Genomic DNA, 22,822 nt, shown 5'->3' with positions numbered 1-22,822 from the left:
AAAATCCAGAATAACTATCTCATCCTCATCCACATGGCGCATTGGGAGTCACAAAAAATATACAAATAAATAAAAAAATTTCTCTCCTTTCATAATATGGCAAACTATCTCAAGATAATACTTACATTTTCTTAAACATTCTCATAGTATCTAGGATAGTGAACTGTTGCCAACATTTGGAGAAATTAACACATTCTTTGTGACCTTCTGATTCCAGTGTGTTTGGATTACCAAGATTAATAAATGTAATATCCTGTAAAATCAGACCCCTGATAATACAAACAGAAATACATCAGTTACAATCATCATATTTGTACCCTGCAACCAAACATATTGTCTCCTTGTTCTGGAATCATATTTTGTAGTATTTCCAAACTCGTAGTGTAAATAATTTACCTAGTAGTATATTTTGGCTAAATCAGTCAGCTTTCTTCAGTTGGCACAGTGCAGCTGGAAGTATTTATTCTTTCTACACATTAGGTTTCAAGAAGTAAGTTCAATTTTTTCAAGAAATTTTGTGAAAGGTGTAAAATTCCTTGATTATCAAAACGATTGAACAATTCAGTCGTACGACATTCTTGCAAGTCAGAGCACCTATTTCTGCTGAAGCAACGAAATATGGAGTCCAGCATCTTTCATTGTACTATTCTATATTTTGTACGTTTCGGACAGGGTCGTAAAAAGGTCTGTGGTTTACAATATTGTCATACGACTGCCATATTATTTTCTATATCGTCACATATACACCATTCAGTTGACGTTTTTTAACTTTTCTGTAGATGTACTCACAGATAGGGTATACATGGTGGTTTAGCTTCAGCCAGGGCTGCCCTGTATGCTTTGAAGGAGGATGAACTGTCTATCAATATACAATACTCTTGTAAATCCTGCAGATAAAATAAAAAGGAGAAAACAAAAATGTATAAAATTTCATTCAACTTAGTGTAGAATCAATCTGTTCCGTGTTTGGCAATATGTCTAAAATATTATCTTGATGTTATTTTGTATTTTCCCTTTTTAAAACCGCCATCACATCACAGTCAGTAGTTGGCACTGTAAGTCTTCCAGATATGGCCTGTAGATGGTGCTGTAACCCTATCCTATCAGGGCCTGAAAATGACCCATACAGCCACAGTCTAAATACAGAAATAATCCAAATTGATAGGATCTAAGCTACAGAATCTTTAAATGCTTGATCTATATTTGCTATAAGTAATGGGATAACCCTGATACACACAGAGCCATGATTTGTAGGAACCAACAGCCATCAACAATTTTTCGAAAAGTATAAGAAGCTTAGCAGGTATATCTCTTATACAATCACAATCACTTATACAGTAACAGTTGGACTTGATTGTTCTACCATGTAGCATTCTATCAGTAAACAGAGTTATGGGATCCTGGTTCCTGTGGTGTTTATACTTTGATAAGTTACTGACACTAACTACAGTGTATGTCTTTGTATGAAACTTGTCTCATTCCTGCTTACCACAAGCAAGCAAATACACCAGTGTATTTTCACAGGTTGTACCTATATACAAATTAACACATCTATACACCCAATAATCAAGACCATATACGATGTATTATTTACATTCTAATATATCTGTTATAGAAATCCTACTTACAGCAGCTGTCTGTTTCTGCCATTCCAGTCTCCTTATCGGTGCAGAGTCTAAAGCTGACAGTAGTGCCAAGTACGAATTGAAGTTATTCATTCTCCTCAAGTGCTGAAATATACAATAATACCAATGGTCAATATATATCTATGTATAGGCTTTGAGAGAATTTGGGAGAATTTAGATTTTTATGTCTTGGAAAACTGTACAAGATGTATACATCAACATGTATGGAGAGTGACTATGGAAAATATGTTTCACAATCGTAAAGAGTTGTATGAAGCCCATATAGGGTATTATTGTGTAACCTAACCAGGATGATCTTTGTAAATATATAACAAACTAATTCCATGGAGAGTTTCATCATTGTGGGTGCTTCATACTGCTGTTGCTTACTAGACAGCAATGTGTTGAGAGCAAACAATGACAAACCCTTCAGTCAGTCTACAAGCCAATGAGATAAGCTTTTATAGACATTAAAGACTACAACTGAATAACCAATCAGGATGATCCTTATAAGTGTTCAAATGTTAGACTATTCACCTGGGGAAACACTGGGAGCCATCTTGGATTTTGATTTACAAGGAGGGTTTTACATGTAGAATAATTTCATTTCTCTAACTAAGCTAAGAGGACATGTGCATCAAATCTATATATATTACATAACTAAAAGAGTTTCTTACCTTCATTATCTTGATAAATTTGGCAAGTAATTTTTCTCTCTCTTGAGCTTTGTCTTGAAGAAGAATAAGTGACCGACACCTATTTGAAAAAAAATTATATAACTCAATAACTGACAACAAATATACACAATATACTTTTCAATGATTTCACCAAATTCCCTCATAAGATATCTATTCCATAGACATCAATATTTATGACCAAAAATTTACTGACAGAATCAAGTATTTTCTAATATGTCATGTCAAAACTATGACAGAACCCCATGGCATGTGAGTGCATGTGTGGTTTTAACTGGTTTTAACTAGTTTAACCAGATTTAACCAGTTTTAACTGGTTTTAAACTAGTTTTATCCAGTTTTAACCAGATGTAATAAATGGGAAGTATATTTCCTTACCAGTAGGACATTTTGTTAAAATGGTCTGTAAATATAGTCAAATTAGGGCTCAGTTCGTCAGACTGTTCTTTTGCCCACAGCAACACTTCTGGTATCTACATGATAGTAAAATAACCAAAATGAACCTGTTTACATATACTTTCTATTTTAGGTCATAGCAGCAGGTTATTAGTACATGGATGAAAACTGTCTATGAAAGACACTATTTACATTCAATGTTTACAATCAATTTCTTACATCTGTGTTATAAAGTATGAGGGCGCCCTTCAATATCAATTCACATTTGATATCTATCATAACTTCATTCTGTACAACTTCATTCATGTACAAGAAATCATGACCAAATCAAAAATTAATGGCCATGGCTGAAGAATATTGCATTCTTTACTATCTATATATGTGATAGAGTAAAAGACATGAAATCCATTTCTAAAATGTCATCTTCAGAGTTTGGTATTAAAACCTCACCTCTATTTTCTGGAAGAGTTCTGAGTCCAGGAAGGTCATTTGTTCAGCAAGTTCTGATGCATGGAAATCAAATAGCGTCTCCCTCCTAAAAAGACAAACGATTTCATGGTGTTAAATAACAATAACATGTTTAGTAAATGAGAAATTGTTTTGTACGTGATTGGGATAAAACAAAAAAATAATGATTAATATGAACAACTTGGTCATAAAATATAAAAGATTATTGGAACATTTTTAGAGATTTATTAAGTATTTATATAATAGGTGCTGGAAATCATAAATTCCATTCATTGCTAAAAATACAAATTTGTTAACAGATACAAAAAATTCTACTCAGAGTCAATCAAACAAATAAATCTCAAATTGTTGCTGCTGTCTCTAGTCAGACTCATTGTGGATGTTGGGACAAGATGTGAGAACAAATTTGGGATTCATTTTTTAACAAATATTTCTGAGTCTGAGAAGAAATTTTTGTTTGAGTCTATGGACACTCGTTTATATGCATATTTATTTTGACTCACCCTAAATGTACGGCCAAACTGGCTAAAGGCTTGATGGTCTTTGCACATTTCTTGTTACTTTCTACTTTGGCTAATAGTTTATCTCTAAGGACGATAGCCAATCGCAGGTTACCATCACATAACAGCTGGAATACCAACTCCATTAGGATGTCTATGATATGGTCTTCAATTTGACCTCTGTAATGATAGAAAGAGTGGAATACATAAAACCATTACACTGGAATATAAACTTAGAACATAAGTACCACATCATTTCAAAGTTGATTTGTTCTCTTTGAGTTTCATTTATCATAGTCAACACACTACACACCTCTAAGCTTTCCTAATGACACAGCACATTCAACCAATCAGGATCAACCTTGTAAGTGCTTCACACTAAGCAACCAATCAGGATCAACCTTGTAAATACTGTGTATTTAACAACCAATCAGAATGAACATCATTAAGTACATCTTACTGTAATGTTATTTCAATTTTCCACACAAACTTCATCTTAAGAAGTCGATAGAGACTTATACACACCATGGTCCTCACAATGACCATTGCCTAAAAGTACGTAGAAGTTACTTACATCAATTCATCAGCAACCCTGAGTAAGAGAAAGAAGGCATTTTTGCTGGCTCTCTGACAGTCTCTGTCACTCATTGGACGGAATTTATTATACGTAACAACAGGTCAAGGACAATAAATACATGCTTGCACTCCAATCCTAACATTTACTGTCAGTTTGCCCTCAAATAAAAGACAACACATTTTGTTGTGGGTTCAAAGGATAAACACTGAGTGAATCACCATATAGTATTAGATAGGGGCATACCAAATTGTGTGTCAGAGGTCAAATTGGTATTAAAAACACACTACTTGCAGTACAATTGACAAACATACTTGTGTTCAGTACAGGTGAGAAAATATCAAAATTAGGATCATACATCAAACTTATCCGAAACCCTGGAATTAAAGGAACTTGGGCCAAGTCTATACTCAGAGATATGAAATTTGATCTTGGTCTCTTAGCTGGTTTAGAATCCAAGATCGTGATAATTCCATCGTAGTTAGCAATTTCTGAAAAGTAACTGTACTTTCTGGCCGTGAGTACTACACATTATCTCAATTTTGAATGACAGCAACTTGGGGGTGCTTTGAGGCTCCCTAGGGAGGTTCATTAAACACAATCATGGTGGCATAATGAGAGTAGCTATATAAAGGATATCTGTAGAGTAACTTGTTGATTAATTCACCAGGCTGTATGAAGGTTCTGTAAGTTGTCAGGAACGCTTCTTGAAGCATGAAATCTACAACAGAAAGAAAGCCAATTGTAACGTTTTTATTAAATTTATCAGGAAGATTTCTTAAAGCAAGGGTTTAACTTAGTTAGTCCAATAGGAAGGTGTATTGGGATGTGTGCCACCCAAATGAGGAAGTTTTTCACAAAATATCCGGAAATATTAGACCACTTTTCCCATCTATAAAATATCCCTAAACACGGGGTTGATAATTACATGTACCTATGCTATGCTTAAGAATTTTCTCAAAGTATATAAGGTGAAATAGACTTCAAGTGAAATGTAATCACGCACTGCCTGTTGGAGAGCTATTATACAAGTGGAAACCACGACTGGATCTCTCAGGCTATTTGTGATGATATTAACATAAGAAACAAAATCAACCTTTCAATAAACATACACGACTATTATGAATGAAGTACACAGACAATTCAATACAATTGGTAGCGCATATACATTCCTATGGGTATACCCCTACATGGCTTATTTGTATAAAAAAATCTATATTCTATTTTTCAAAACATGTTGATATATTTGAAGTCCCATATACAGAGAGTGCGGTGTAGGTATGCCCACTATAGACTCATCATAGAAACCAAATTAATCATCTTTCTACCAGGGGGGAATCTGTTTATACCCAAAAAACTATAAAATATGAAAAACAGGATTATTAACCAAGCAGAAATAGCCATTGTAATTATTGCTTGTAATAAAATACTAATTATATCTCAATATCACACCAAGTATTACGTCTTAAGGGATTGGTGATGGAGAGCTATTTTACCCACAGCAAAGTATATATAATTATAATAACAACAACAATAAATTATGGATCAATGTCACTTATAGATCCCCTGGAAACGACTCAAGAGATTTTCACTGTCATATTAAAGTGTCCTTTCTCAATATAATACAAATATACTAAGAGAATAGTTATGTAGTATGAGTCATGGCAGCAAAATGTTTCCATCATTGTCCGTGGCTATTAAATTGAAATTGAAGGGGAACACCACTGCAGGATATAGAGAAATTTCATGATTTTACATCACCGACAACTACTTGCAATTTCACAGAAACTGATCTTGTGCCTTTATAGGGTATCTTTGCTGTGACCATCCCTTGAACATCTTCCCACTGAATGCCCCCCCCCCCCCCAAAACCTCTACCCCACCTCTAAATAATTATGATCTGTACCTCGTTTACCTTTTTTACTGACACCAGTAGCATGGACTATCAACACATCCGGAGTACCTCCCCTAACATTAGGACCATCTTCATCCTGTGTAAAACAATTGTATAGTTACAACTACTATTCCAAATATAAAACTGTAACCTTTTAAAGACAAACTCATTTACAACAATAAAGAGAGAAAACCTAGTAAGTACTTGACTGTACTTTTCAGTAGTCAAAAGAGATATGATAGTTGTCAAGCATGAAGTGTCGATAAAACAAAATGTTTACAAGTGTGTATCCTCATGTCATACTATTGTGAATTTAGATGTTTGACTTGTTATTCTAAGTCAGAGTTTTCCAGTACGTTTCATTGTATAAAGTATTATCATTTCATAGCATGTTATAAATCTATCTCGGGAACATTGGATGGTAATATTAGCATAGGAAACGTTGCGTTGCATTGCACTGTATCACGTCACAGTCGTGTCATATCACATCACATCTTTTAAAACACATCATCTCCTTACCTCTTTCTTGGGTATAAGTAAATGACTGACATTCAGCAAATCTAATGGATTTGTCTCCGCTGGATCAAGGACAGGGGCATCAGAATCAGAACACTTACTAGTTGGTGAACATGGAAGATCCTCCCTTCAAATACAAAGAAGTTAAAATACATGTGACTCATTTATTAAACATCAGAGCATTTCTGTCCATTTGTTTGTTTGTTTGTTAACATAAAACTAGTCGAGTTTGATGAGCAGGCCGATTTTCCAGGAGTGGTTTGAAATTCCAGGACTTTACAAGGACATTCCTGGAGTGGTTTGAAATTCCAGGACTTTACAAGGACTTTCCATGAGCATGTCAAGCCAGACAATTTGTCATTTCAATCCATGGATTTGGTGTTCAAATTCTACTTTTAATTATATGCAATACTTACTTGTCTTGTTTTTGTTGCCTATGACTCTCCTTAGCTGCTTTGCCTTCTATCATACTTTCAGCCTTCTTTCTAACACTGACAATGGCAGAAGCAGCAGCCTCAGGACTTGTGTTATACCTCATTCTCATGTCCTACAATTAAAGGTTATTAAAGTTAGATAACATATCAGATAATGTTACAATCAATCATGTTTACATACATACACATCTAGTTTGACTACATCCCACTGACAAGCTGGTTACAGTAGAAATTCATAGTTTCAACTTTATACATTGCGCAATGACCATCCATCCATCCATCCATCCATCCATCCATCCATTCATCCATCCATCCATCCATCCATCCATCCATCCATCCATCCATCCATCCATCCATCCACTCCATTCAACCCCACTCCAGTCACTCTCATATCCTTTCACCAATCCATGATCTACTGACTAAATACATATCAGACTCTACCATCCATCCACTAACTAACCAACCCGCCCACCAATCCATCCATTCATACATACATCTGTCTGCCCATCCCTCCAGCTATCCATGACTCGTCCACCTGCAGTCTTGTACATCCCATATTAAACACCCCCTCCCTCCTCCCCCTCCCCCTTCCTCTACAAGTCTTGTACACACCTCATGAAAAGAATCTTTGATCTTTGGTGGCAGTGGTGGTCCTAAAGCAGGAGACACAGATCTTTGGCTTTCTTCTAAAGCTATCTCCCTGCCTTCAGACTGTGTATAGTACCTTTCATACTCCATGTTGGACACATACTCATAGAACGAACGTCTCTTGAAGTTTTCCTCTCCAGGTTCACCGGTGTAACTCTTTAGTACTCCGAGATAGGCATTGACTATAGACATTATATTATATATATTAATAGACATATATAGACATCATAGATGTAGATATTGGTAGACACTGAAAACATTGATCAATATTATAATATTCTACAGACATTACAGTGCATTGGTCAATTATACAGTAAATGAATTTGATATGATTACGTGGTACACACTCTTTGAGTACTCAAAGTAGTTTCAATTAACTTTTAACATCCTTTTCTGTAAGAAATGTTGCATGGTTTTATAAAGGTAAGATGCAGAATGCACACAATAAATCAGTTAATATGACGTAAGTGTACTTGTCAACATCTTTAGGATATTAGCAAAAGTAATGGATGTCCTATATGGTGTTTATGCTTTGTTACTGCCACTAATTACATTGTGTGTCTTTGCATGAAACTTGTCCCATTCCTGCTTACTGCAAGGAAGCAAACGCACCGGTGTTTTTTTCGTGGGTTGTAGTTAACAGGAGTGCCAGCAAATTATGAATTTTATCAGTTTAGTCAACCCATAGTTTGTAAAATATGACATTCCTGCCACACTATGAACTATCAAGACATCTAATCAACCAAGAGATCAATTATGTTATGTACATACTTGTCTGTTTCTTCTTAACAGGTAGGGGAGGTGGTTCCTCCCCATCTGTTGGAATCATCCCAGCTCTCTGCATCTGTAGATGTGCTTCCATAGAAGCCTGCGGTTGCCAGACATCATCATGTGACAATGACATAGTTGTAGTAGTATTGCACTGTAGGTTATCATACTGAGACTTCTGTCTTTTCTTATCAGGTATTGGTGGTTTAGGGGGGTATGAATGACGCCATGTGATGTCAGACAAGGTGTTACGAGTTGATATATCAGTCACATCACTCATGTCTGTGCTCAATGTTTGCTGTTGAGTTGTTGGGTCAAATGAATAGTTTGGCAAACATTTCAGGTTTGACTGTTGGCGCAGTCTTTCAAGTAAAGACTGTGCTGAATTGTCTGTAGCTGACACAGCTGATGACGACACCATGAAGGTTGCTGTTTTTTCAACTCTCTTTTCAGCTGTAACAGAAGATTCTGATTTCGACCATGAACTTTCTGATTTTGACCATGAACTTTCCGACTTTGAAAATGAGCTTTGTTCAGAAAACCTTTGAAGTGCACCTTGAGAGCTCTCAGACCGAACACTGTGAGAGGTCGTTGATACAGCCTGTTGGTGACTGCTTTCACTTTTCACCACGTGTTCAGGTTTATAATTTTCATCTAGGTAGTCATAATCAGAGTCATATTCTGGGAAATCTGCTTGCACTCCCTGTGACATTCCAGTACTTTCGGCAGAAATCAGACTACTTGGTCTTCCAGAACTGCTATGGGAAGGCGAGTCCTCAGTTCGGCTATGAAGTGATGCAGTGCTGTCGCTAGGAGATCTACTGGGATATCCTTGATCTACATTATCATAAGGAGAAGATGGCGAACCATATCCATTGTTCCACACTTCTGAAGATTCGGATGCAGTGTCACTGCGAAGAGCTGGAGGACCTGACAATCTTTTCACAGGTAGAGCAGGTGCACCTGGTGTACCTGTATAAGTATTCCTGGAGAAAACAAAATATGTAATTCATGATAATATGTAAAATGAGGAAAAGAACTTACCTGAATCAATTTCTAAATGTATAGTTAACTTTTATTCAGATATAACCTATTCATATATTAACCCAATGTCTACTCTGATTACCCATTGTGTACAACTTGTAAATAGTTCAAATCACACAGTATAGGTGTTCACACTTTAATATGCAAATGGTAAGCATTTATGTAAATGAGGTATGCTTATTTGGTAATTTGCAACAATGCATTGCATGAATTGAAAATATTGTTTTAACAATAGAACTAGTCGGAATGATCAATCAATCAATCAATCAATCAATCAATCAATCAATCAATCAATACGTATATGGAATCTTTTAAAACACCCTTGATCACTGTTCTCACCAACACTTCATTCATACTGTGTCTGTTTGTGCTTGCTTCCATCTTCTGAAGTGTGAGTATTCTACATTTTGTCTATTAGTTAATCATCACACTATACTATTAATTTAACTTTAAATGTTAAAATTACTAAGACTACTTCATATCTACTTCCTAAATACATGCATACACTAAACTGAGAAGTGAGAGGGTCAAGATTATCAACTACAGGGTATGATGCATGGCAACCTCAAAATATCAATGTTCATTGGGTACAAGCTGCAAATTTATGTACAACTCAACATGGCAATCATTCATTGGCTAGAACTTGCAAATATGTAAATTTGGTATTCAAATTTTAACCAATCACCACACTTGTTTCAAATCGACTGCAGAATAGTAATGTAATAATGGGACTTGGTGCACAGCACAAGAAAAAGATATATGCTTATTGTAATCTTAATATCAGCAAAATGATTTATAGCAACTTCAATGGATGTAATAATTTGAATTGGCTTACAACTTTTATGCATCTATGACACCTCCCCTCCCCCATCCCCCCTCCATTGCCATAACGTTGGTCTACCATACATTATGCTTATCTGATGGAGATTTGAACGGTCTATATATCACACATTTGCATTGCCCGTTGCGTATAATTGATGGAGTGATTCTATGCTTTGTGGGGTAGTTTAGTTTGGTTGATGGGATGTTTTCCATGGACTTACAATCAAGAGGAAGTGGACAGAGTAGTAGAGAGAGTACAATACACACTATGCTTATTTTAGGGACATTTCATACCACACACTTTAACTTACCCATTGCTTATAATCAATGGAGTGATTCTATGCTTTGGTAAGGGTGGTTTGGGTGGTGGGATGTCTTCCAAGCCTACACGGTCTAACAAATCGGTGGAGGCAGACAGAGGGGTACTCAGAGTATCCTTCTCTTTGGGCGTAAGTGGTATTTCGGGGAGTGATGAACGATGTTGCCTGTTATTGCTGAAAAGCGAGGATGACATAGTGAAAATAATATGGAATTAGGGTAGGATACGATTTGATGACATCGCTTCCCAGTGAATTCTACTGTAAATGAAGAATGAATTGATGAGTCAATGCCAATACACCAAGTAAGCAAATCAAATTTAATAGCAGGGGTAATAGGTTCCACTGGTGGTAATGGACCTTCAATGCTAAGTAAAGTCTGCCCTCTAGTGGTATGATAGGAGTATGATGCATATGGAATGACTTCCACTTTGTGTGCCTGAGTGCTCTTACTTTACATGGGAGAAGTGTGCAGTAATTTTCTATCAATTGGTATATCACTTGAGTTATGAATATATTCCATATAGGTAATATGCCATTACAATGTTTATAAGAATTTCACTACTGTTCATTGTTCTTACAGATCAAAAAGTTACTTGGTATGATTCCTACTATATCAATTAACATACTGATCATGTTCAGCCAATATTTTCATCTATTCAATCTACTTTAACTCTAGAGGGCATACTTTACTGGAAAGGTTCATTGACCAGCTTATTCACGCATATCTATATGATTATTCTACTACGATAGTCTATATAACTAGATTACATGATTAATTTGTCAGTAAACTACATCTGGGTAGTACATGTATAAGTTCTTTTTTTCATTGTTAACATATGTGACATTCCAATCAACTCTAATTTTGATTTGCATTATGCAAATTAGCTTATTAGTATGCAAATCCATGCTTCATGATTAGCATTACACATATTTAGTTCTGAAATACAATATGCAAACCTGCATATAATGGCTACCTGAAGGACTTTCCTAAAAAGTGAACTTTACAAACAGGTTGCTCTTCATTCAAGCCATTCTCCGAATACCATTTATTTATGATTGTTAAAGTTTAAAATCAACATGACAATAATCAATTACTGGAATGTATTTCCATAACACGTCTGACAGCAGTGAGGCCTTTCATGGGTATACACATTATATTGAAAGTGAAATCACATCTCATATCCTCAAGATCTTGTACTCAGTATATCCATATAGTCAATATTCCAGTTCCAAAATGCACTGCATGGCGGTCTTTTTTTTTTTTTCTTCTTTATTACATTAATTTGCAATAAGTTTCATAATGAAAGGATAGAGATTATTTTTCAGTAGTGTGATGACTATACTGCAGCAATAAAACAAATAATTTACACAGGGTATTAAGGTCAGGTGACAACCATTCCTCCGAGGAGTGTGTGCACAACTATTTGCACTTACATGGTATTGTAGGGGAAGGCACACATTGCATCTTGGAACCAGCAACAGGTGAACACGACTTTCATTTAAAGGACCACATAATCAACGAATGGAAAGCATATTGAGAGATATCTACATAGTCCTTTCTTATGTCTGAAAATGATACCATCATGTCTTACCTATCCACTTTTAAAGTATTAGGGGATGTGACAGCTTTCCGTGCCTCTTTATCTTTCAACTTTTCAATCGATAAACGCACTAGTTCTCTGATGCCCTCACATACAGCTGATGTAACGTCATCTATCTTACTATTCTCATTGCCTGATGGTCCATGAATCAATAATTTATCTGCCCAACGTATCAACTTGGCAAGACTTTGGTACACTTGGTTATGACTTGACATCAAGGTAGAGCTATCGAGGTGAAAAAAGAAAAAAAAAATTAGATATCATTTGGAATCCCAATAGTTTATTCATGCATTTTAAACCTATCAGCCAATCATACTTCTTATTTTGTATCACATGATACTATTTATATCTCCATTTGGAATATTCCAAACTTTTCCATTCCAAATATGGGCAAAAATATTGAACTGATTAATTATTCATGTTTTTAAAACTATCTGCCAATCATATGCCAAATACATATCATGTGACAGTATTTGGGTCTCCAATTGGTGCATTCTTACCTTTGTTCCTGAAATGGGCAAATACTAAGCTGACTCAACTGATTGAACAAATCAGAGATAGCTTTCAGTACTTCACTGGCCGATTTTTCTAACATGACAAGAGTATTCTTGTCAACAGTGTCTGTAAAACCAAAAATAATCAACATTTAAAATTTCCAAATCAAAGTTATTTTTTTTTTAACAATACTTTTTTGAAAGTAATTAATGAATATTTCGACTCGTACAGTCAAAACACTTCTTGGAAGTGAATCCAAAATTTTCACTTATGTCTCGTCAGCATCATCAGGGGGTGTACTCCTATATTTTAGTTGTGTTGTATCACATGATCAATTTAGTATACAAATCATAGAAATAACTGGCAATGCAGTTAATATTGTTTTCTATATTATTATACCAGTAGTAAATGTCAAGTCACAAATTATGGAACTCTACTCACGTTTAAACCAATTTACAGCACAACACACATGATCTTGTTGTTTCTTCAGCTTGTCAATATTCTGAAAACGATGAATAGATCATTGAAAATGTTGTTATTCTAATCCTACATTTCACTTTGCAAGACACAGACATACATCTCCCCCCCCACACAAACACACACACACACGCGCACACACACACACACATATATATACAAACATACATACATACATACATACATACATACATACATACATACATACATACATACATACATACATACATACATACATACATACATATATAACATGCACAAACACAAACATAGGCACACACAACACACAAAGGAAAGTGATTTCAATTCACCCTAGCCAAGGATGATCACTACAATGTCATGCTTATATAACCTAAGTTGCATACTAGAGGTAAAATATCCTTCACACTATCAGCCATTTCTTGACTTTTTCATTAGACATGAAAAACACTTTTTATCCTATTTTTGGAGATACATAATGCTTGTAAATGCTCACAGCTTCTTAGTTTAGTCATCTATTACAAAAAATCTACAACTTGAACCATAGACAGTGGAGAAGAAAAGGACGCGCGACTGCGACAAACATCAAAGGAAAACTATCAGCTGATCAAGACAAGTCGTTTGGCATCCCATTCTGAAATTAATCCCATTGATGCTATTCAAGAATGATGTCATCTCTACTGTCTATACTGTAACATAACATAATATCCAAAATTACATTTGTTGACAGGTGGTTGCTTACCTTTGTACTGGCATCTTCAATCAATGGTTTGTTATCACCTCTTTCAATTCCATCCACATCTGTATAACTTTGACTCAAATTACGGTCATGTTTCTGACGGGTCTGAGGAGATCCAGGAAATAGTTTCTTGAATGTCCTCTTCAATGTTCCCGTCTTCTTGGACTTGGATTTTTGCGGAGAATCTGGAAAAAAGAATGAAATAAGACGTTTTTAGTCAAGAGTCTTAGAGTTCGTTGGACACAAGGACTACTCCAACTATCGTATGACCAACAAATAAAAAGAACTTGAAACCAGGTCTTGAGAGTAATAATGGGTTAGTTTGTCGATAGACCCATCAGACTACTACACAAAGTGATTTGAGACTACTACACAAAGTTATTAGAGCAAAGGTCTTGACCCTAACAAGATATACAAAAGTCAAGACCCAATCACCCTTCATGAAGGGTCTATGGTTTGTCAACGATACAAGATAACACAACTGTTTCCAATACATTTGTAAATGGGCTCTTTAATCAAAGAGTCTTAGTACAGAAAACCCCCAATATTAGATTTTATGAGTTGCATACCTATCCTGACATGTTTTGGTTGGTGAGTATGTGATATACATACATAACCAGATATTGAGACAGGTCATTACTGAAATGTCAGTTTTCAAACCATACTTCTTTAGACCGTGGACAAATTACCATGTCTTCACCTGACATTGTATGGTTTACATCAGACTACTACAAAAAGTGATTTGAGCAAAGGTCTTGAATGAACCGAACAAGGTATACAAAAGTCGAGACCCAATCATACCTAGAGCGTATGCAAGATGTTCATTTTCATGATTGTGTATTTCTCAAGAATGTTTTTTTTTTTAATAGCTGTAGTAAGGAATTTGTTGTCTTTCGATGATTAAATATGTTTTAAGAACATGTGTTTGTGTGTGTGCATGTGGTAGGGAGATCAGGTAAACATTGCATTTTTTCTTTGCATTTTCAATGATATTATACCCTATACTGTACTACAATGTTTTTGTGTAGAGAACCCCGGCAAAATACCGATACCTGGGAAAACAGGTATATTTTAATCTACTTGCTGCCCTAACATCAAAATCAGTGATGTGTATAAAATACCAACATGTCAACCTTACACACATCTCACAATTCAAAAGTCTTAGAAACAAGACATTTAACTAGTTAGTTACCATGGTAACAGTCATCCAATTATACATCCTTACTTTTCAATTACCAAATCTAGACAATATCCAACACAAATTAAATTAGCAGTTTGACAATAACCTCTAATCAGAAAAGGTGAAGTCAATTTTTACTAATTTCTCAGAAGTAAAAAAACGTGATATTTCTTAAAATGAGAAGCAGTACTTTTACATGACTATTAAAGTTCCATCATTCACAATGGCATAAATGACTCAAGTACGACTGAATTATTGATAACTGTACGTCACAAGTTGATTTTAACACACTATAGTTTGTCAAATTGACAAGAGTAACTACACAAGACTAGGTCTGCTGGCACCACATTTGATATGACAGACGACAAGACTCCTAGTGTCTCATAAAAAGATATTCCAAATTATACTGCTGCTCATGTCATGATTACTTCATATACATGTAGAATGCTGAGATTATAATAAAATATAGACTAGACAATAATGTAGGTTTATGGTGGGATGGCACTGAATATACACATTTGTACTTTCTGCCAAACTGACAAGTAAACCCTACTCTGTAAGGTATGCCGTGATGGGACGCCCTTACACATCGGTCAACCGAGAGGGGGGGAGGAGGGGAGGAGGGGGGAAGTGAGGGGCAGTACGATGTATCTTACTCTTACAGTCTAGTAAACCCCTAGTAAGCTGCTTTTTACCTACATACTGGTATTTATCCATCAACTATACTATAAAGATGGGAGACATAAAATTTGATTTAATTGACAATGCAGGTGTGACATGGCACTGAATTCTTGCATTTGTATACTTTATTCTGTAAAATTGATAAATAACCTACTCATAGTTTGGAGAGATTCTATATGACAAGAATGAAGCTACTCTTTATCCACCTACCCAACCATCATTTGGATGTGAGATAGAAAATACAGCTTAATTGGCAATGTAATATAGGTTTCTAGTGGTACACGATAGCACTGACTACATGCATTTGTACTTTATTCTGTAAAATTGACAAATTTCACCCACTTGTAATCTGAAGCCTGCACAGATTCAACAAAATGAGGCTATTTTACCCACCTATCATCACTTGTAAAGATGTGAGATTGTAAAAGTGGAACCAATCATAGCACCTGGAGCAGACATTAATTCAAAACCTATGTACCAATCAACAAGTAATAGAGTCTAATAACCTGAACTGGTACATGTATTGCTATTAAATGGATCATACCTACATTTTGACAATTTACAAGAGTCAGATCACCACCTTGAAAGTACTACACCTATGTATGTATAGACACAGTCTCAGATTTTGAAACTGTATTCCAACACTTGGTGTCACTTTAGTCTAGAAACTATATGTGTGGGTTGAGGCCCACTTTCTACAATCTCTATCTCTCTCCACGTAGTCAAATAGACAAATTGCGAACTAGTAATCACTTGTGGAGTGAGATAGTAATACTGGTAACTATCACCTGACAATATCAATGTATTACTTTAGCTGGTCTACCATTGTTACAAAAACATATACTGGTACCACAAGAGTGTAATCATGTAACTTCTAGCCTGTGTAATAGTCATATCTTGAAGCATTGCTATTTATAGAAAGATCAAACCTACATTTAGACTGTGAGATACGTCGTGACGTTTTGCCCTTGCCTAAGATCAAACTTACATTTTACTATATACAGTCCTGAGTGAAATATGATATATGTACATAAACAGACTTTATAAGAAACTAAATGAGGACTAGTAGATTTCCAAGAGTGGATTTCAATTTCCACTAGTCCTGGTATAGTAGGTTTTGACAAAAAGTTGTAATCCCTGAATCAGCACAAGTACATTGTATATTATGAAAATAGAGCCATCTAATGTCAAGTACATGTAGTATACAGGTAATGGGTATACAGGATTTGGAATTCACTTTCATTTCTGTCGCTTTTAGTGTACTTGAGTGGAAAGTCAAATCTGTGGAAATACCCACATACATAGGCTGTAAACTACAAAACCACAAGTGGGAACGGTAATGTACGTGACACTGTATGTTCTTGACCTGACATACTTATTTGGATGATCTCATCAGTATTCAAATGAACTGAGAATTGAGTCAAGAATCCAATTTCTGAACTCTATAGTTCTAATTCCCCTCATGTCCAAGTGACTAGATAGAGGTAAAATTACATGACAACAAGATAAAATATAGCCTCTGATAAGACACAGTTCTACTACAGATGAGCACAAAATACAGTTGAATCTCCCTGGATAGAGTTAAAATATAGTAAACTAATCTCACTATCATCAACATTTTACGACAACAGAATGCAATAAAACATGACATGGATGGTGTATTTTGTAATATAAATTGACTGTTGCTGTGCTTTCACTGCATCGGGTACATCAAAGTGTTTCCTTTTACAGCTGATTTCATGATATGAAAAACTCAATTCATGTGAGAATTTTGAAGTGGTAGGTTCTCCCTAGACTGTACTATAATACTCAGTGGAATATATACAAAATACAAGGTATACCAGTCATATCAAAGACATGATGGTACATTTTTACAAACTGGTGTTCCCATGTACACTTCAAAAATCCTAAAAATATAAGCCCTCTTCTCTTCCTATATGTGACCTATATTAAGTAATGAAAATCAATTTACTAATTTGTCCGTACACTAAATATAACATACTGTAGTATCCTATCGTTAATTATTGCCAGTTTGATAATTCAAACTAAATTCCCATTTCATCCCTGTACACCTGAGCTTCTTCTAAGCTATTTATATCTAGTATGTATAATCACATCATGCACTTTTTAAAGTCTGCTCCCTAACTATATTTGGATGTTATTCCCCAATATTTTTCTTCATTCAGCCATGGAAAATATGAGTGACCTAAGGGGGCTTTGTCACCCCTTGTTTGGCGACTTGAAGTGGCAACCCTTTAGGTGGTCATGAGTATTTTCTGGAAAATACACTTGACCTAGGGATACTTGTTTGGCGATTCTTAGTGACAAGCCCCCTTAGGTCACTCATTTTTTCCTTGGCTGAATGGAAAATAAATATTGGGGAATAACATTTAAAAGTCAGTGGTGTATATCTGATACATTCTCTCAGACTTGTATTCAAATTCCAATGCTTTAAATATACAAAGGTAATGTGAGCTTTAAAAAGAAAAAAAGAAAATTCAACTTGAAAATAGAAGTATGAGTCATGAATGAACAAAGTGAAGCTTTAATAGTGTACTTTGGCATAGCAATCCATGCTAAAAATATTTCTTCTGGTTTATTTTCAGTTGAAAATAATCCGAATGAAAATATTTCTCACAATAAATCGTTTTACTGTACACGTGTACGTAAAAGTTGTTCAAAATATTTCTCTTAATCAGACTTTGGTCGGTCACTGACTTGCATATTAACATGATTACAATTTATATAACACATGTACACCCAACGAATGTCTGTAAACGTGTCTTGATTAGTCATAGCAAAGGATACATAACAAATTGGATCTACATGTACAGGTAGTCATAATGTAATTATACAGATAAAATACCCATTGATCTAAGTATTACATTCAGCTTTAGATGCTAATTTTACAGTCTGTTGCCTACAGCAGAGTTTAATCTCCAAATTTGTTTTATGCCTAGAATTGATGTTAAATATGTATGTACAGTCTGTTGCCTGAAACTAAAATTTATTTCATACGTTGCTTTGAGATGATAAAATGTACAGTCTCTTGCCTCAAGCTATATGTATGTTGTCATCTATAAATTTGTTTCTAGTAGATTATTTGAATCAGTACTTGTGTGGTGAAGCATGACTGGACAGGATCTATTAGATAAACTGCGTGAAATGAAGTACTAAGGTATATTGGAAAAGATGAGTGAACTCGATATCGAGTGAGAAAGGTCTGTTGGAGAATTTAGGAAGATGTGTACATGTATAGTGAAGGTCTGTTGAAAAATTTACAATGTGATGAATAACTGCAGTCAGAAAAGGTTTGCATGAAGCACAAAACTAGGAAAGGTCTATTATGAAACTATTTGAATGCAGCACATATCTAGGAAAGGTCTATATGAGTGATTGAATGCAGCACATATTTAGGAAAGGTCTATATGGGTGACTAAATGTATCAAAAAGTTAGGAAAGGTCTACATGAGTGACTAGGGGAATGCAGCTCAAAGTTAGGAAAGGTCTATATGATTGAGTGACTAGCTGAATGCCACTCAAAATTAGGAAAGGTCTATATGATAATGAAATGAATGTAAACGATGGTGAATGCAGCTGAAATACATGTAAGGTGGAATGTAGAAACAAGATACAATGTAATTACAGTAGAGAACCAAAAAAAGCCTTGAAGCCTTAAAAAAAGCTTACAACATCTGTGTCGCAGCTTTAATCTAGTGAAAGATCTGTTGAAAGTAGGAGATGCTTAAAGGTTGGCAAAGGTTTAATACATTAGGAGACACTATACCGACTTGTCCAATTTCATTTCAATTGTCACACAAACTTAAAGACGAGATGGCACACAACATAAACACCTGTACTGCTAACATTTGTATTTCAAAGGCTGTAACTTTGACATCATAAATTTCTTAGGAGACAGTTTTCCATTTGCAATAATCTTAGAGCCTGATACAAGATGATAAAGTGTATCTAGGGACTCCCACTGAAAGTGAAAATTTCCTTTATCTATCACCAGTTAATGTTTTTCCTGTCAAAAGGTTATGATTAAAGCCTTCTCCTTCTCTATTTTTATTTCCTGGGTTCAATTTAAAAGAGTGATGGTTCTGCACTAGCTGCAACTAGAATGTTATTTTTAGGTACAATAACTTACATGTACTTGTAATATCTTACACAGAGATTAGTATTGCATTGCCTGTGGGTAAAAAGATTTTTGGTACGTCTATACACAGTATATCAAATCAAATATATTTTGGGGGTTCACACCCAAAAAAATCAGCGCCCTCAACGTTGATCACAATTTAAACCTGTTATTACAATACTAATGGATATGATGGACCACTGATTACTATGTACAATGTCTGATTATTGGTATATTAAGTTTTCGGTGAATAGACTGTGGTTGTCTGATCAAAAAATGATACCGAAGTTACAAACTTGTACAGTTTTAACATGGCGAAGCTTTTGCTCAATATTTAAGAACTTATCCCTACTGTAACACCACCTATGGATAATATTGACCACTAATGGATACAATGTCATTTTATAAGTAATTGACAAAATTTGCATAATAATTTACATATGACTAACATTGTAATTTGCATATTGATTTGCATAATTGTTGAATAATTAGTGAAACTATATGGTTACCATTATTTAGGTATCACATATATTAAATCTCTGGACCTCTGTTATCCCAAAATACTTGCATATCATACTGCAAACTGTATAATATTGAAGACTGATTTTGATACATATATCATGGTGATTTTACATGGTTCAATTTACATGCTTGGCTGGTTATTCATATATTTTGATTTGATTTGATTTTCCAAGGGCAAGGTACAGCTGTTCTCTAGATGCATGACATTCATGTAATGGCTTTGCCATATGGCACCACACATCATACCAATAGAATGCTGCAATCAAAAAGGACACTATCACACTGCTTTTTAATAGGACAAAACCCTACAGGGTATGAATTTACAAATCTATGTGGTTTCAATTTTGAATACTGAATATGCAATATGTTTGAGTCCATTCATACATTCCAACATTTGAGTATAACACAGTAACACAGAATAAAACCAAGGAGGCTGGACTTCTGGTTGACTACTTCATGTACAAAATTTGAATACAATCCATTGTGCACATACACATGTGAAATGAGATATTTCGTCTGTATATTAGTCTAAAGGCTATCTGTGGCTTCAAATCTCTGAGAAAGATCTTGAGATCTGAAGTATATGGATAGCATCTAGACTTAAATGTATACAAACTAACCGTTACCAAAACATGTGATCATTTTTTCAATGGCAACATGTGTGTACATGTGTGTGTGTGTGTGTGTGTGTGTGTGTGTGTGTGTGTATGCGTACATGTTTGTGCATGTCCTTTCCATTTTATGCTACATATGTTCATAATTATACATACAACATATACAACATACCTGTACAAATACATTTTTGTATACATAATTGCGTCAGATACGCATCGTATATTCTGCTATACAATTATAGCAGATACGACATTACCCTACTGTGTGACGACGTGTATACTTGAGTAAAAAGTCCTGTACAACTACCATCAAGGTGTGAAAGTGGTTATTTATTATAAATTTCTTGGAATGCATTGTACAAGTAGTCTGTAAGGTACGCTGTCACGAGGCGCCCTCACACATTGGTAAGAGGAGGCTGGTGAGAGTGGAACGACACAACATATCTTGCAGTCTATTGAACAAGTAGCTAAGAAAAAAGTTGAGCTTCCAATATCATTAATTATACACATAGGCTACTTTAGTCATTATATGTATGCACAAATTCAAGGAAAGACAGATGATAATATTAATAAGTTCTAAATAGGATGATGTAAATAAATAGACACACAAAACGATCTTGACACACAATGTACTTCATTCCTGCAATTAAGTGGTAAAAATAGCAACACAGGAATTTGAGGAAATCCGGCAATGTCACATTGTGGTATATTTATGTTCAGTTCTGACACTATTACATCAGTACATCCTGTTCTACAGCTGATTACAGAAACAGATCTAGCTAAAAGGATGTTAAGTTTACATGCATCACTACTATGGTACACACTCAGGCAGTGTTTTTGTTTCCTACCAAAGATCAAAATTGCCATTTTCCGACGGTTACCTACCAGTGTTTTTCTTACAACAAGTGATATTAAAATAGAAAGGTAATATGTACCTGAGTTCCACATAGTCATTTCACCAGAGTTCCCTACCAGTAAGAATAGCAATATGTACATAATCTACCTGAGTTCCACATAGTCATTTCACCAGAGTTCCCTACCAGTAAGTATAGTAATATGTACATAATCTACCTGAGTTCCACATAGTCATTACACCAGGGTTCCCTACCAGTGTTTTGGTAAAAGTGTATATCAATATGTATATAATCTACCTGAGTTCCACATAGTCATTATACAAGTGTTCCTACCAGTACGCATAACAATATGTATATAATCTCCTTGAGTTTACTAGTTATGTTACACAGGGTTCTCTCCCAGTGTTTTTTTTTCATTAAGGATGGAAAGTTGTTTTTATTAAGGATAAAGTAGGTAAAATCTACCTGACTTCCCCAGTCATTATTTACCTGGTTTCCTACCGCTGTTTATGAAAGGGTAGTAAGTAGGTCAAGTCTGCCTGAATTTTATAAGTCATTTTACCAGGGTTTCCTGCCAATCTTTTTGTTCAGGTACATGTATTAAAGTACTAGGTAAAATCTAATTGCAGTACCTAGTCATTTTACCAGATTGCTTGTTCCCTATCAGTGTTTTCGATAAAGGCAACAATTAAGCTGCTAAAAAGAATTCCCAAGGTATTTTACAGGGATTCCTCGCCAAATTAAAGTGCAGGGTATGGAAAGATATGCAAGTTTTACCAAATATCTCTTGTTTCTGTTTTCCACTCGTGTTTTTAGCAGAAAATACCACTTTTAGTTT

General features: G+C 35.1%; 1 protein-coding gene across 1 annotated transcript in view; it reads right to left on the bottom strand.

The window, feature by feature from the left end:
• LOC144441013 (rap guanine nucleotide exchange factor 1-like) overlaps nt 1-22,822 on the bottom strand; it is a 58,681-nt gene that overhangs the window by 3,587 nt on the left and 32,272 nt on the right. Inside the window, exons 2-20 of the mRNA XM_078130520.1 lie at nt 13,999-14,180; nt 13,242-13,302; nt 12,806-12,926; nt 12,297-12,530; nt 10,696-10,878; nt 8,522-9,504; nt 7,715-7,932; nt 7,085-7,215; nt 6,672-6,795; nt 6,174-6,249; nt 4,898-4,979; nt 4,259-4,351; nt 3,688-3,864; nt 3,167-3,251; nt 2,699-2,793; nt 2,303-2,381; nt 1,629-1,730; nt 790-887; nt 126-269 (exon numbers count right to left, since the gene is read on the bottom strand). Of these exons, the coding sequence (XP_077986646.1) occupies nt 126-269; nt 790-887; nt 1,629-1,730; nt 2,303-2,381; nt 2,699-2,793; nt 3,167-3,251; nt 3,688-3,864; nt 4,259-4,351; nt 4,898-4,979; nt 6,174-6,249; nt 6,672-6,795; nt 7,085-7,215; nt 7,715-7,932; nt 8,522-9,504; nt 10,696-10,878; nt 12,297-12,530; nt 12,806-12,926; nt 13,242-13,302; nt 13,999-14,180 (3,268 nt within the window). The remainder of the gene's footprint in view (nt 1-125; nt 270-789; nt 888-1,628; nt 1,731-2,302; nt 2,382-2,698; nt 2,794-3,166; nt 3,252-3,687; nt 3,865-4,258; nt 4,352-4,897; nt 4,980-6,173; nt 6,250-6,671; nt 6,796-7,084; nt 7,216-7,714; nt 7,933-8,521; nt 9,505-10,695; nt 10,879-12,296; nt 12,531-12,805; nt 12,927-13,241; nt 13,303-13,998; nt 14,181-22,822) is intronic.

This window comes from Glandiceps talaboti, chromosome 10, assembly GCF_964340395.1.
Source record: "Glandiceps talaboti chromosome 10, keGlaTala1.1, whole genome shotgun sequence".
Classification (NCBI taxonomy): Eukaryota; Metazoa; Hemichordata; class Enteropneusta; family Spengelidae; genus Glandiceps; species Glandiceps talaboti.
This window is presented reverse-complemented; position numbering and strand designations above follow the sequence as displayed.